Genomic DNA, 15417 nt, shown 5'->3' on the forward strand with positions numbered 1-15417 from the left:
AATGTAAGACTGCTGCCTGCTAGTGAAAGGATTAAAAACAAACTTCATTAATCACTTCACTGCAAAAGGTTCCCACTTAGTTCAACAGAAGTGTTTGCAAGTAGCAACGACTACATATAGATAGAATCTTTGTACCCAAACTACAATGTTGATCATTACCTGAACCTCAGCATTAATTCCCATAATAAACAACTAGATCATGATTGAATGCTGTCATAAAATTTTGAGAAAAATATTCACCATCATCATCCTCGCCCTAGTTCACATCAGAAAGATGGGACGAGGTATGATCCACAAACACAGGCGTAAATTTTACATCAATTATTGCAATGTTGATGTAAAGGGACTGAATAAAGAGGCTGCTAGAAATCATGCAGTGTGGACAGCTGCCATTAGGTGTTCAAGGCCAACAAATGCAAGCATGTTGAAGCCTTTATAAAAGAACAAATGAAACGAACAAAATAGTTCACCCACTACTGTACTTTCTGTCGATAGATCCTACCTCACCACATCCTTGAGTGGGGAAAAATGATCAGGATGAAGATGATGATAATGAAGAACAACTGTGCAATCCCCTGAAGATGCTGATACATGGTGAATGAGGCTGATATCTCCTACTATTGGCATGGTGTATAATACTAAGAGCCATACTATTACGACTGAGAGCATGAAGGTATAAGAAGCCTCAAACTTTTAATGGTCGGCCATCGAAAATCTGTAATTGTGGAACATTTTTAATCTGCACCCCACTTTACAGAGTGCACACAATAATGATACAGAAAAGCCACAATCGGGAACTGTGGAATGCGATCAATCTGCATCCCAGGTTAATGTAGTAAATTACAATACATAAAGCCCAAACAAGTTCTATCATCATATACACTTCACATTCTGTCAGTTATCATGGGGCTGACCACACCTTCACACTCTCAGTTTAAATCCCTTCAATCTTGTGACGTGTTTTATTGGTTTATTCTCACTACTGCAGATTATTTTATTCAGCTTTCAAGACATTTCTCTTAATGAGGGGGTAAATCAATGCTATATATAGCCCCCCATTTCAGTAAGTCTCTCCACAGCTGAATAAAACTGTCTGGAGATGGCAAGAAACCGTAAAGTACGTAACTGGACTGAAATGGTTACTAATACAGCCCTAAGCTCTGTAACTCTTAACCTGTGCACTCATACTAAAATAATGCAGGGTGAAAAGGCAAAACATGGTGGATAAACTTCAGATTCATTAGGCTAGTCTTTGCAAGTATTTGTGTTTGGATATTTATTTTTGTTAATGTCAATAAACACTATTTGACCACCAGAGCAGCAAAAATATACACAGCAATCTATTTAATGGTCTATTTGCATAGAAATACAGTACAGCTGTGCAAAGGAGCAAATCACAACATACAGTGTAGTGAGGCAGCAGATGTGACACTATCATCCACTCAGCACATCATTCACCCCTTCAGTATGATGATTTACTTCATAATTTTATTCAGCTTAGGAAAGGCCTCTCATACTGAATGTATTTAAAACAATTTCCAGCAACATTTTCTCTATCATACTACAATTTTCATTATTAGTTATTATTTTTTTTAAAGGAAGGATCATGCCAGTAGTTTACTCTAGCTACAGTACCTCCACACAAATGATATTAGCTTATGAAGGTCCCATTCTGAAGGAAAACAAAAATCTGCACTGGCATTTTCAGTACAACAATTTTTTTCTTTTTATTCTTGCCACACCTCAATGGCTCCATTCAGCAAGGATCACTCATACTGGAGGGGACAAATCTTCAGTGACATTATACAGTTCATATTCTTTTCAGGTGACATACTACTGTACCATCTTTGTGCACAGATGTGGGATGCCTGAGTGCTCTGCTGCCATTCACTGCCACTAAAACAGCTACACAAAATCAAATTACCTACTTACCGAGTTTGCACAATCAGGTCGCAATTTTCTGAATATTTGATCCACGAAGCCTCTCCTATGGGGGGGAAGAGAGAGAGAGAGGGAGAGAAAAAAAAAAAGAAAAAGTATTATGAACTGTCAAAAATGGAGAATTGTATTAAGGTGGAATATTATTATTTATCTATCTATCTGTCTATCATCCAACCCTTTATTATCCCTCCCCCTAAACCATTATCCAAACCCTTACTGTGCCTCCCATTATACCAAATATTTTGTGAAGTGATACCAAAACTTGACAACATCCAATACATATCACTTCAAAGCTACTAATGCTACACTATCATCAACCACTCCTTTTTTCCCTGCCTACGGATGGGATGTGGCAGAACCCACACACAATGAACATAACCCTAAGCAATGTTCAGTGCTATCCCAGAATACAGTAGTATGTAGTAACCACAGGTTCAGCTGAAGTGTGAACCCAGTGGACTGCAGGCTGAAGATGCCCTTCCCTTGACATTCACCTTCTCTATTTTGGTGGATAGGGAAGTAACTGAAGGACATTTGTTTAACCGTGCAGTTGGTCCATCCAGTTACAAAGGTATCACCACAAGAAGGCATCTCTTCAGCTCCCCCAAATTCAGTAACATCATACTTAACAGTACATAAAATGCCTCTGTGGCTAAGGTATGATGCAAACTTTAAACCTGCCATCACCATACAAATTACTCAGCCATGGGGAGATTATACTGAACAGGATGGATTGGATAAAACATTCACAAACCTCCCTGCTGCCTGTGCTCTCTCCTAAGCTGAATAAAACTTGGTAATGGCAAGAGTAAACTGTATAAGTACCTCATCACAGTGACAGGGTTAAAGGAGCCGCAGGAATATCAGCATCGTATTCCAATTTCCCGCGGTTTGAATGACGAGTGAATGGAAGCATGGTCCATTGGACTGGTCAAATTTGGGCTGTCTGGACATTGCTAATTCTCACCCTGCCCTAGGGTGGGAAAGGAGGTCTGAATGATGACGATGATGAATGTATCTCTATCTATCTATGTCTATCCATCCATCTATCTATCTATCTATCTATACAGTATATATCTATATCTATCTATCTATATATATATATATATATACACAGTATATACTGTATATATACACATACATATATCTTCATCCTCATCATATGTATACTATATCGCAGCCAATATTACTAAAATAGTAACAATACCCTTATCAGTCTAAAGACATTATTATTAAAGCTAAGAGTGGGAAGCTGTGGACAAGCCTCTAGTTTCTTATGATATCTGAAGCTCATGGTGATGACAGAACATTCTGACATTTCTGTATCATTGCTGACTACATCCTAGTGTGGGATGCCGACTGACCAAAGCTAATAGCCATAGGAACTTCATAAATGTGTGCCAAAAATCAAGGGCTTGCTTAAAGCTTCACATACTCAATTAATACTGACATATTAGTCTTCAATTAAGAATGTTAATGCTATACCATAATGGCATACTGACTTTGCAGTTAGTCCTCCACCGGGTGGCAGGTTGGGTAAATTTTCGTCAGCTAGTGCTTGCATGATCTGCGCTATGCTTACTGGACCGTCTGTCTCACACACCTCTGCAAAACCAAATACAGTATACTGTAAAATGGGCAAATGAAGAAGCTGATTTATACCATATGTAAAATTTCATTAATTTTCACATGGTATCATTATGGTTTTCTATCCTACTTGTCTTATTTTCCCTTATTATCATATTCATGCTTTCAATAATTTACTATTATTACAATTTTACTTATGACTTCGAAGAACAGCACACACATGAAAAAAGTACAGTAAAATCTCGATATAACGGACTTCAATAGACCGGATTTCGCTTTTATCAGACTCAAGTAGCTACCAGACTAAATTCCTATATATCGGAAAAAGTCCGAAGAAGCCAAAAGCAGTCCGGGCTGCCTGACCACTTCAGCTATGTTCACCACAATAAGGTAAATAAAAGACATGTTTATCAGTGTACACTACAGTAATATATATATATATATACTGTACCATTTGATTAATGTAGTGAATTTATAATACAGTACAGTACTGCAAAGGTAGTCAAAACAGTTTAAAAACCATAGGTGCGATCCGGACCAATGTCCGATATATCGGAAAAAGTCTGGATTAGCAGGAGGAAGTCCAGATGTCGCTTTTATTGGAATGGCTTGGGCCCGAGTTAGTCCGTTATAGTGAGGTCTTACTGTATTTACAGTATTATAGGAACACAAATGTTTCATTCACATCTGGCTCCAAGTTGGATCAAAACTACTTCCTAAGTAATCATCTTTTCCACATGCGAGTACAGTTTCCAGGACTGTGACATTCATCATCATCATCCAATCCCATATAACCCATCAGAATCATAGCAGCTGACAGTTAGGCCACTCAGTCAACATTTAAAGTACATGACCTATCACTCACACATGTGACAGTATGTAAACAATAGGCATACCATCTCATTCAAATCCTCAAGGACAATATTCGACTGGAGTGGCTTAACTCACCAGACCTCAAGGTGCTCATTGCTGGTTATATGTTAACCACCCAATGAAGTACAGTAATACCTCAATATATGATACCCCTAGATGCGATACCCTAGCTGAAAGATGGGGATACAAATTGCACCATCCCCGCCGAGCGATGGCTGAACCCTGGTTTAACGATGGGTTTTGATTTTTCTTACCGATTTTGATGATATTTTAGACCAAAATAGTGTGTTTAGGTCAATTTATAAACTGTTTTTAGACTTTGATTAATGTATTTTATCAATAAGTGGGTGAACATTGTCATTTTGGGTTATAGTTTACCAAGATTGATTTTTTCATGACATATTTGATGATATTCAGATCTGATCTGTTGGTTTAGTGAGTTATTTACAGGTGTTAGGCGTAGGTTAGCTTCCTTGACAGCTGTTAGGTCATTTAGATTGCCTTTAAACCTGTTTTGGGCCTCATCTGGGTGGGTTTTGGACTTGGTATGGGGGGAAACCCAAGGCTGGTAATCGGTCTACATTGAAATACATGATAAAAGTACCCCGATATATGATATCCCACATAATGATGGGGTTTTACCTACCAATTAGATCGTTACACCAGGGTATGCCTGTACTAATTTCCAACAGTGCAAGAAACCATTCCATTTGTAATTCATTGCAGTCACCTGAAGGTAGCACTACAGTGAATGAGTGGATGGTGGGTGTCCCCACCTATCACTCTTATTTGAAAAAATGCTATTATAGGACTGACTTACAACATCATACATACTGCTTTTACATAGCTTATGATCCACAGATTTGTAACAGTGGCTTACTTATATTCCTTTATTTTTATTTTTTCTTATTCTTCCAACATGTTCAGTTCCACAATGGCAAGGCACCAAGTGAATGCACAATATATTTCCTTTCTTTGTCTTTTTTCTTTCTTTCTCTCTCTTTTTTTTTTTTTTTATCGAGGGGAGGGGGGGAATATGACAAAGAGGGGAGGTGGAAGCAATTACTAGCTCCCTCTTCCTCCTCCCCCTGACCAATATGATCCCATGTGTAGTAACTGAGACAATACATATCTATTCAACTTAATGTTATAATCATAATCAAACTATGCTTAAAAAATTAGATTAAGCCTGAAAAACTGTATTATCTTACCTGTGACTTTCTTCTCTATCAGTTCTTCTAGTTCCTGTTCTTTCTTTATGGCCTCTTCTGAGATTTTGGGTGCTCCAGGAAGAGTTATCAATACTAAGCTCATGTTGTCTCTACTTCCCTGTGATAAACGAGTGAGAATGATAATGGATGAACAAAATTTCTGGTACAGAAGTACCCATATTCATGTATGGGTTTAAAACAGCTGCAAGTCTGAAAGTCAGGAGTGAGGATGGTGGTAAGAGAAAAATTAAAAGGTCGGACAGAATTAAGACATTTAAAGATTGTGAAACATGCAATGCAAACAAGTTCACCAATTATATGTAGAAGAACATATGTTTAGATGAAATGGCCACAAAGGTGTTGAAAAAATGACATATATGAATGAGCCAGGGGTGAGAGGAGGCACAGCACAGGACAGCTTGAACAGGTCAGTGTGTATGACAAAAGTGAGATACAGAAGCTGGCAAAACAAAAGCAGAAACAAATAACAGAAAAGAATGTAAGTGACTGAATTACACTAGACCTTCATTTTGCATGGGTTCTGTTAACACAAAACACATTTTATACAGCATTATCAGCCTCTACCCTATCCATTTTGCAAAGCAAAATAGCTAACCGACACTCAATTCTTCCCTACCCACATTCAAAACACCCACCACTAACAAAGCCAGGGAATTACTCTTGAGGCCTACCCTCAGTCCTCCTGGGATTAGATATGTTAAAATCCACTTACTATTGAGTTAAAATCACTTACTGGTCACTTATTACCATTATATTCTTGTTCATTCACTATTTCTTATGCTCTTACCTTTACCATACCTGCATTACAACAACACTTGAGTAAAAAGGCTACAGGACAATACATATGCTTGACCGAGACATTAATATGGCATATGAATGAAAAATCAAGATTTGGGTGATGAAGACTGCATGGAAAAGAATGAACCAATAATAAAAAATGTCTCATTCAAAGGATGTCACACAAATACGCAAATTCAAGCTCTGATTATTCTGAGATGCCATGAGACACCGAGTTCAACACTTTTGTCCTGATGATATATCTATACTACTGTACTTTATATTTTACTGTTCGATACACTCTGTAACCCCAGACAAATCTGTGGATATGAGATATGCCACTGAAAGAGGAGGTTCAAACAATATCTATTAATGCCTTCAGCCCAAGGATGCACTTTGCATACTGTTCTGATTACTGCCAGACAAATCTGTTCAGATTAGCCCCACCCCTCAGGCTGAGTTAAAAGACCGGAGATCACAGGCATGGGAAAGACAAACTAAGAAAAATTGTTGGTATTTCACAGCTGATGACTTTCTAACATGAGAAACTGACTCAACTTACTTCTGCATCAGAGTTGGTCACAAAATGGTAATGTTTGTGTGGATAGGAAAGGCAATAATGAGTACAATACAAAAAATGTGGCAGTAACTGATCACCTATGGGGGCAGGTGATGATGACGTACTGTGTGATGGAGCTGGCCAGAATGAGAAGTGTGTGCGCAGACAGGATGTGAAATAATGACTAGCATAGCAGAAAGGACATGTGTGGAGACAGTGGATCACCTTATGGAGGCAGGTGTCGACGACGTGGTTGGTGATGGCCTCTAGATCCTGTGACAGGAGGAGACGGGATCGCACGAAGGCACACAGGTCCTCGTTGGTCATCACATCCCAGATCCCGTCGCAGGCCAGTACCAGGAATTCATCTTTATCGTCCCGTCGCTCAACGTAGATCTCAGGTTCCGGGGATACCAACTGCTCACATGGACCCTTACCCTCCACATTCTGAGGGAGAAGGTATCATTATCTATTTTAATTCACAGTAAACCTACATACATAAAATAACTATGAATTTTGTGTACAATTTTAAATCTTTTAACGTAAAGAAGTAACCATGGGCTTGGGCAGAGAACAAATCACCTACAGTTGTCTTATGAAATTCAAACATGGAAGAGCCAACATGAAGTTTGTACAGCACATTCTGAGATGCAAAGACAAATACATTTTAAAAACTGGAGGTAAACAGAACTGAAAGGGCAAATAGAAAGTGGCTTACCTTAAAAAAAAAAAAAAAAAAAAAAAAAAAAAAATTTTAAAACGCCAACAAACACGTTAATAATGTCAACAGCCAACTCCATTTTACCCTTTTCAAGGTGTATGAGCCCAAGAATGGATACTGCAATTCAGTACATTTAACACTGGCTGGCCAATATTTATGTCATCCAAAAAACTCCTGTACGCTGGCTGATGACATTATTTACGTTATCAAAGTAAAATATTTGCCAAAAATCCATTTACTGCTTGATGTTCGTGGGACTAGATGTAAAATGCACATAAATTCTTCCGGTGTCCCATGTAATTCTTCTAGGCCGCAAAATGCTGTTTGAAATAAAATAAAATAAAATATCATCATCATCATCATCCGGACCTACTTGCCCAGGCTAAGGCAAGGTGAGGAGTAGCAACATCCACGCAGCTCAAGTCTGTCCAATCTAATGGGCCACGCTTCCATTCACTCATCATTCAAGCCCCAGAATCCTGGCTCCATCGGATACGCCAAAAACTTTCATCACATTCTGCAGCTTCACATAAACGTACCCGATAGTCAATCCTAATGCTGTCCCATTAAAAAAGGATGCCAAATCCCTGATCATGCTCTTCTTCTCAAACTGTTCATCCAGCCAAGTCGATCTCTTGTCAGTCCCCTTGCCTCACCGACTTCCATATCTCTCTTCCTTATACACTCATCCACCATATCCCTCCACCTTATCCTTGGCCTACCTTGCCTCCTCCCTCCTCCAAATTTGCTCAGATATACCTTTTTCACCACCCTACTATTATCCATTCTCTCAACATGACTAAATCACCTCAGTATACTCTTCAACTCTGGTGTCCACAGACTTCCTCGCACTGCATCTTTCACAAATTACATTATTTCGTATCCTGTCCACTCTCTGTACTCCACACACATTCCTCAGCAGTTCCATTTTCCACTGCTCTCACTCTTTGACTTTTCATTTTCATGCCACACCATAGTCTCTCATCCATAAGTTAAAGCTGGCACTAACACTCCTTCATGTCAGCCTCATGCAGCTGCAACACTCAATCCTCTGTTTCTTATCAAGGCCTTCAAAGCACCAGCTACCTTCTTTCCTTGTGTCACTTTACTTTCCACTTCTTTTGCACATTTTCCCTCTCCTCTATCACTGTACCCAGGTATCTGAACTCTCTCACCAATTCCAGTCTCTCTCCATTCACTGTAATGTCACACTGGGAGTCACCTTCTCTCACGATTACCATCACTTTAATCTTTTCTAGATTTACTCTCAAGGCACGATGTTCACAGACATCAGCAAAACTCCACACTATCTACCAAGCTCTTGTCCGGGATTTGCAAGTAGCACTGCATCATCAGCACACAACAAATTTGAGATATTCCATCCATCACCATTCATTATCAACGGTATCCCACTCCCCATTACTTAAGTTTTTACTTCTCTCATCACTCTATCCATACAAATATTAAACAACCATGGGGACATCACACAACCTTGTTGCAAGACCACTTTCATTGTGAACCATTCACTTAGATGTCCATTTACCCTTACACATGCCTCACTACCATCGTAAGAACTCCTGACGGCACCTAGCAGCTTACCATCTACACCATACATGTGCAAAATCTTCCACAATCCTTCCCTGTCTACTTTGTTGTATGTTTTTTCCAGATCTATATATGCCATCAACACCTTATAGTCCTTCTCACAAGCCTTCTCCACTATCTGTCTCACTTCAAATATTTGATCCAGACATCCTCTGCCACTCCAAAAGCCATCCTGCTCTACACTCACTAGGACTTCTGATATCTCTCTTACTTTATAATAATTCTTCCATATAGTGTACCTTCCCTACAACACTCAATATGCTTATGCCACAATATTTCTTGCACTCACTTCGCTCATCTTTATTTTTGTACAGGGGTACAATCACAGCCATTTTGCACTCGGCTGGCACAGTTTCACTCATCTATGCCTTCTTACGTATCTCCAACAAGCACTTCATTTCACTCTCTCCACTACACTTAATCATCTCTGGATACACCTCATCAACCCCAACTGCTTTCCCATTTTTCAGCTGCTTCATAGCATTCTTCACCTGTGCGAGTGTCATGTTTCCTGGCACTGCATTCCTTCTCTGCACAACCCCCAAACCAATCATGTTTACAGTCACTCTGCTCTCTCTATTCCCATTTACCAGACTTTCAAAATATTCTTTCCATCTGGTCCTTACTTCATCCCCATGGTTTAATAATCTACCACATACATCCCTCACACTTTCACATTTCTTTCCACTGTCACTTCTACATTTCTACACCTCTTCCAGAATCACTTCCTACTTTCAGGGTAGTCTGCATTCATTTTTCTTCCAAGATTTTTATTTACTTCCTTCTTTTTCCTCTTCGCTAGTTTCTTTACGTGCTTCTTGCTCTCAATATATTCAGTTCTTATTTCAAATGAAGCCCTGTTCTGCAACCATTCTAGCCATTTCTTCCTCTTTTCCTCCACTGCTGTCTTAACCTCTTCATCCCACCATGCCGTACCTTTCTTCTTTGTTATTACTCTTGCCACACCACACACCACTTTGGTATTCCTGACTAAGCAATCCCTATATGCATTTCACATGCTGTCCAGATCCATTTCATTCCCATTCACTGATTCCAACTCCTCCCCTACTTTGGTCTTGTATTCATCTTCTTGACCTTCAGTCTTTCTCCTTGACTGTTCCTCTCTCTCCTGGTCCACCTCACTCCTCTCAGCTTGATCTTGCATATCACAATCATATGATCTGTCTGATCTCCACATTGTCCTCTCACGGCCCTCGTATCAGCAACCATTCCGATTCCTGACATATCCTTCAGTCACTTCTCATTATCATTTTCTCCTGGTACTGTATTACAACCCATTATGTCATCCTCAAGACCAATGCCTACTCTTCCATTCATATTGCCAATTATGAGGACATTATAGCTTCTGGGCACTTCTCCCACAGCTTCATCCAGATCATCTCCAAACCTGTCTTTTTCTCTCTCACTCCAGTCATTACACGGTGCATACGTTACAATCATTCCCACTTTCACCTTCTCAAACTTGAACCTGACATACATCTCGAGCTGACACATTTGTAATCTCTCATTCCACTCCGCCACACCTCATTCATCAACAAAGCAACTCCTTCCTTGCATCTTCCTCACCCATTCATGCCTGATCTTACGCATTTCACACCGTCCCACTCCCACTTCACATCCTGTCAGATTTGTTTCACAAAATGCCCTCACAGCATAGCTTGCACTCTTGAACACATTCACCACTTCCACCCTCTTGCTCTCCTCATTCACACCTCTCACATTTCACATGGCCATGAGAGTCTGCCCATTTGGTTGGGGTCTAGGCAGGTATTGGGCCCTCCAAGGCTCTCTGAAACGTCTGCCATGATTAAGTGATTTTAGTGGTGGGTGGGGGCGCTCACCACCCACTCACTTGATGTGCTGCTGTTGAGTGTCTGCCCTTTCCTCTCCTCCATTCTTCTTTCCTTCCATCCTCTTCTGTCTTTCTTTCCTTGTCCTTCTGCCTACGGGTGACTTTACACTCCCTCTTCTGCCTTTCTTTCCTTCATTCTTTCCTCTTCCTTCTGCCTGTGGGTGACTCTACACTGAGAGACAAGCCAAATGGTTTCCTGTACACCAGGAAACCATTTGCTACACTGGGTGGTAACCATATAACCAAATTTTGGCACCTGGTGGTTTAGTGGATAATTATTGCACTCCAATCGGATTGAGCCGGTGAAGGTTTATATCCAAGGGATGGTTGGGGTTGATTGCTCATGTAATGCCACTCAGGGATGAGTGAGGCTGGTCACTCTCATCTTAAATGTCGGGACCAACTGCCTAGCCCCGGGCTCCTACGTTCATCATGGGGCAATGCAGGATTGGATGATGGATGGATGAATCTGTACAAGTCCATCACTCTGACTGGGGTGTTCTAACCACTAAACAACCAGGCATCAGAGTAAATCATGTGGCATTTGCTAGAACAAAACACCAGGTTACTTCCAAATCCAAGAGAGTTAACAGCGACAGTATTAATACCCTAGGGCTCCTATGCCTCTTTAAGTGTGAAAATACTCCTCACTTTGAACAGTGCTTGGAGTCACCAAGGGCCCAAGGATAGCAAGTGACCCACACCCTGACTATGACAATGACAGGGTTAATAGTCACAGCATCAACACTCCTATGACCCTATGGAAAGTATGAATAGGCTGCTCACGTTGTACTTACCCACGGTGCTGCAGACGTCGTATTGACTCTCTAAATCCTCCTATGACCATAATGAAAAGTGGGAAAATGACTCTCATTTTGTACATGTAGTATTGTAACACCCTGGCGACAGCATGTCATCACAAGATTCCTATGACCCTATGAAAAGTGTGAAAATACCACTCACTTTGTACTCATAGTCACCGAGGGCCCTGGAAACAGCAAGTGATCCATTGACTCGCTGGATCATGACACTGCCACCTGCATTCTGGATCCTCTCTTTCTCACTGGGGTTGACGGGTTTGTGGTCCTGCGTGCTGAACCCAATACCTCCCCCCCGATACAAGACCCCCCGAGAGTCACCACAGTTGGCCACGAAAATGTGTGTTGGGGAAATTAGTGCACAAACTGCTGTCGTCCCACTTTTGTCCTCACCACTGGCAACCTGAGCAGGGAGGCAAGCAATAGTATTAACCCCTTCCATTTGCTGAAAAATTTACTGTATTCAACTTAGGAAAGACCTTTGCATTGAAGGGTTAATGATCATCCTGACCCCCTTTCCCTGCCTTGGGACAGGGTGAGGTAGGGTCTAAAAAGAAGAAAAAAAAAAAATAATACATTGCAAAATGAATTACCAACATTATGCCTAATGATGCTGTTCAGACATTCATTTACTCACCACAAATTGAGTCTAAACCCCTGTCATGTGATCCTTCATACCTAATTCACATCCAACCAACTTCAGCTCCTACAAGTTCCCTAGCTTCATGAATTTTCATATCTCACTTTCTCACACACTCATTTACAGTGTCCATCCACCTTCTTCTTGGTCTGCTACACCTCCTTTCATCTAACATACATATATTCGCTCATGACTGGAATGTCATTCAGCCATATTGCAGAACTTCTGCCTATCAGAATTCTTTCATTCCCCGAACTGCATCTCTCTGGAACTCGCTTCCCCAGAGTTGTTTCCCTCCAAATTTTAACCCACAGCTGTTCAAGTCTAACTGTTACAGATATTTTATGAAGAGAGGACACCAGTATTCTGGTGTATGGATTATTTTTTTTATTCATTTGTTTTTCCTTCCTCTGTTCTGTTATTTAAAAAATATATATATACTGTATATACAGTATATATATATATATATATATATATATATATATATATATAACCTATTAACAAGTCATCAACAGCCATTCTTTTCATACACTATGTCGACACGATCTAAGCATACGGTACACTCTTCAACTCCATCAACAAAATTTCTTCATCCAGATCTTTCACTAACTATATCTTACCCTATGCAAAGAACTGAGATGCCCATTGCTAGAGGGGTATATTCCAAAAACAGTTTTCGGCAAAAATAGGATAATGTCGTTGATAAAGTTCACCATGAATTTCATGAATAATCATACATTCTGTTACATAAATTTCAAGTTCTAATCAAGATCTATTCACTGAATGAAAAACAAAAAAATAAAATGAAAAATAAATAAAAATCCACCCTACCTTCTAAGACCTTATGAAATTATTACTAACTGGAAAAATAATGATTAAAATATAAAATATATACATACATATATATATATATATATATATATATATATACTATTCTTAGTAAAACAACCTGTAAAAATTTGAGTGTGCCATGAGGTTTGGTTAATTTTTAATAAATTTTCTAAAGGTGATTTTTTATGTTTTTTGTTAAGTTGGTAAAGATGACAAATTAGTAATAACAATACGGAATTAAAAAAAAAAAAAAAAAAAAAAAAAAAAAAAGTACTCACTATTCCTTATGAGCCAGTAGTGCTTGAGTGGACTGATGGGTGGGGGGTTAATAGTTGTGGAAATAGCCATCTGGGTCAGACTTCCCCACTGTCTCTTTTCTTCTTAAATTCCAGCATTTTTCTTCCACGTTTCAGGCTTGTTAAGTCTTTTCCGTGTACACACTGGTCATTCATCTTCCACAGTTGAATCATCAGAATTCATGAAATTGTGTAAATCCAGGTAAAAGGCTGAAATTAAAGGGCCAGCACTAAGAAGTGCACACTCCCTGGGGGTATTTAATGGCTACTGGCCCTCCATGGCACACAAGAATGTGCGTGAATGGTCGAGCAGCAGGATGACAACACTGGTATCTGAGAAACACAGGCTTATTGGCCAGGGCCAGCACCGTGTGGCGCCATGAGTATGCCCATCTTCTCTCTAAACCCAAACTTGATCGCAGGTTTGGTGCACCCCCAAAACAAGCAACTTTGGCTCCTATTCTGCCTTATTGGAAGGTTGCTTTTACCTTGGCCAGACTTACCACATGGTAGAGTAAGGCTTCTAGGGTAATATCCCACGAAAAGCTGAAAATCACCAGATTGTGGGTTATGCCCCTCTAGGACCGGGCACTCAATTCTCAGCCTCTCCATCCCTGTATAACACACATTCATATGACCTACCTCAGGCATTTGCCGCATGGATTCATCTAGTCTGAGGAAGCCGGCATGAATCCCCTTCTTTATTTTGGCTATGGTCCTCTCTTCACTATCCGTCTCAAATTCCGCAATGGACGAGGGCTGCAATGAAATAAGAATTGAATGAAAACTTCCAATACACAATACATTCCACATTAAAAATAAGTAGTGATAAGTTTAGTCCATACTGATATGCAATAGTCAGTTATCACTGACATTTTAGGCTGCATGAAAAAGATACTTTAAACGAAACAAGAAAGTTCATGATCATCATGATCATAATGATCACCATCATCATCATCATCCACACCTTTCCCACCCTAGGGCAGGGTGAGGAGTAGCAACACCCAGACAGCCCAAGTCTGTCCAATCTAATGGGCCACGCTTCCATTTATTCATCATTCAAGCCCCTGGAATCCTGGCTCCATTGGATACGCTGAAAACTTTCATCACATTCTGCAGCTTCACATAAACATACCTGATAGTCAATCCTAACGCTATCCCATTAAAAAGGGATGCCAAATCCCTGATCATGCACTTCTTCTCACAACATTCATCCAGCCAGCTCAATCTCTTTTCAGTCCCCTAACCTCACCAACTTCCACACCTCTCTTCCTCACATACTCATCCACCATATACCTCCACCTTCTCCTTGGCCTACCTCGCCTCCACCCTCTTTCAATTTCACTCAGATATACCTTTTTCACCATCCTACTATTATCCATTCTCTCCACACGACCATACTATCTCAGTACACTCTCTTTGACTCTGGTGTCCACAGACTTCCTCACCCTGCATCTTTCACGAATCACATTATTTCATATCCTGTCCACTCTCTGTACTCCACATACATTCCTCTGGAGTCCTATCTCCACCGTTCTAACTCCTGATTTTTCATTTTCACGTCATCATGGTCTCGCATCCATAAGTTAAAGCTGACATTGACACTCCTTCATGTAAGCCTCATGCAGCTGCAACACTCAAGCCTCTGTTTCTTATCAAGGCCT

At 40.1% G+C, this 15417-nt stretch overlaps 1 protein-coding gene across 6 annotated transcripts in view; it reads right to left on the reverse strand.

The window, feature by feature from the left end:
• The window catches only part of alph (protein phosphatase alphabet), a 54901-nt gene that overhangs the window by 24228 nt on the left and 15256 nt on the right, over nucleotides 1–15417 (reverse strand). For all 6 annotated transcript variants that reach the window (XM_080267362.1, XM_080267361.1, XM_080267358.1 and 3 more), the window contains 6 exons: nucleotides 14396–14512; nucleotides 12132–12389; nucleotides 7195–7416; nucleotides 5613–5730; nucleotides 3444–3546; nucleotides 1933–1987 (listed from right to left, as the gene is read on the reverse strand). In XM_080267362.1, coding sequence (XP_080123488.1) covers nucleotides 1933–1987; nucleotides 3444–3546; nucleotides 5613–5730; nucleotides 7195–7416; nucleotides 12132–12389; nucleotides 14396–14512 — 873 coding nt within the window. The remainder of the gene's footprint in view (nucleotides 1–1932; nucleotides 1988–3443; nucleotides 3547–5612; nucleotides 5731–7194; nucleotides 7417–12131; nucleotides 12390–14395; nucleotides 14513–15417) is intronic.

This window comes from Coenobita brevimanus, chromosome 23 (genome assembly GCF_032717465.1).
Source record: "Coenobita brevimanus isolate Jiangsu-jjx chromosome 23, ASM3271746v2, whole genome shotgun sequence".
Classification (NCBI taxonomy): domain Eukaryota; kingdom Metazoa; phylum Arthropoda; class Malacostraca; order Decapoda; family Coenobitidae; genus Coenobita; species Coenobita brevimanus.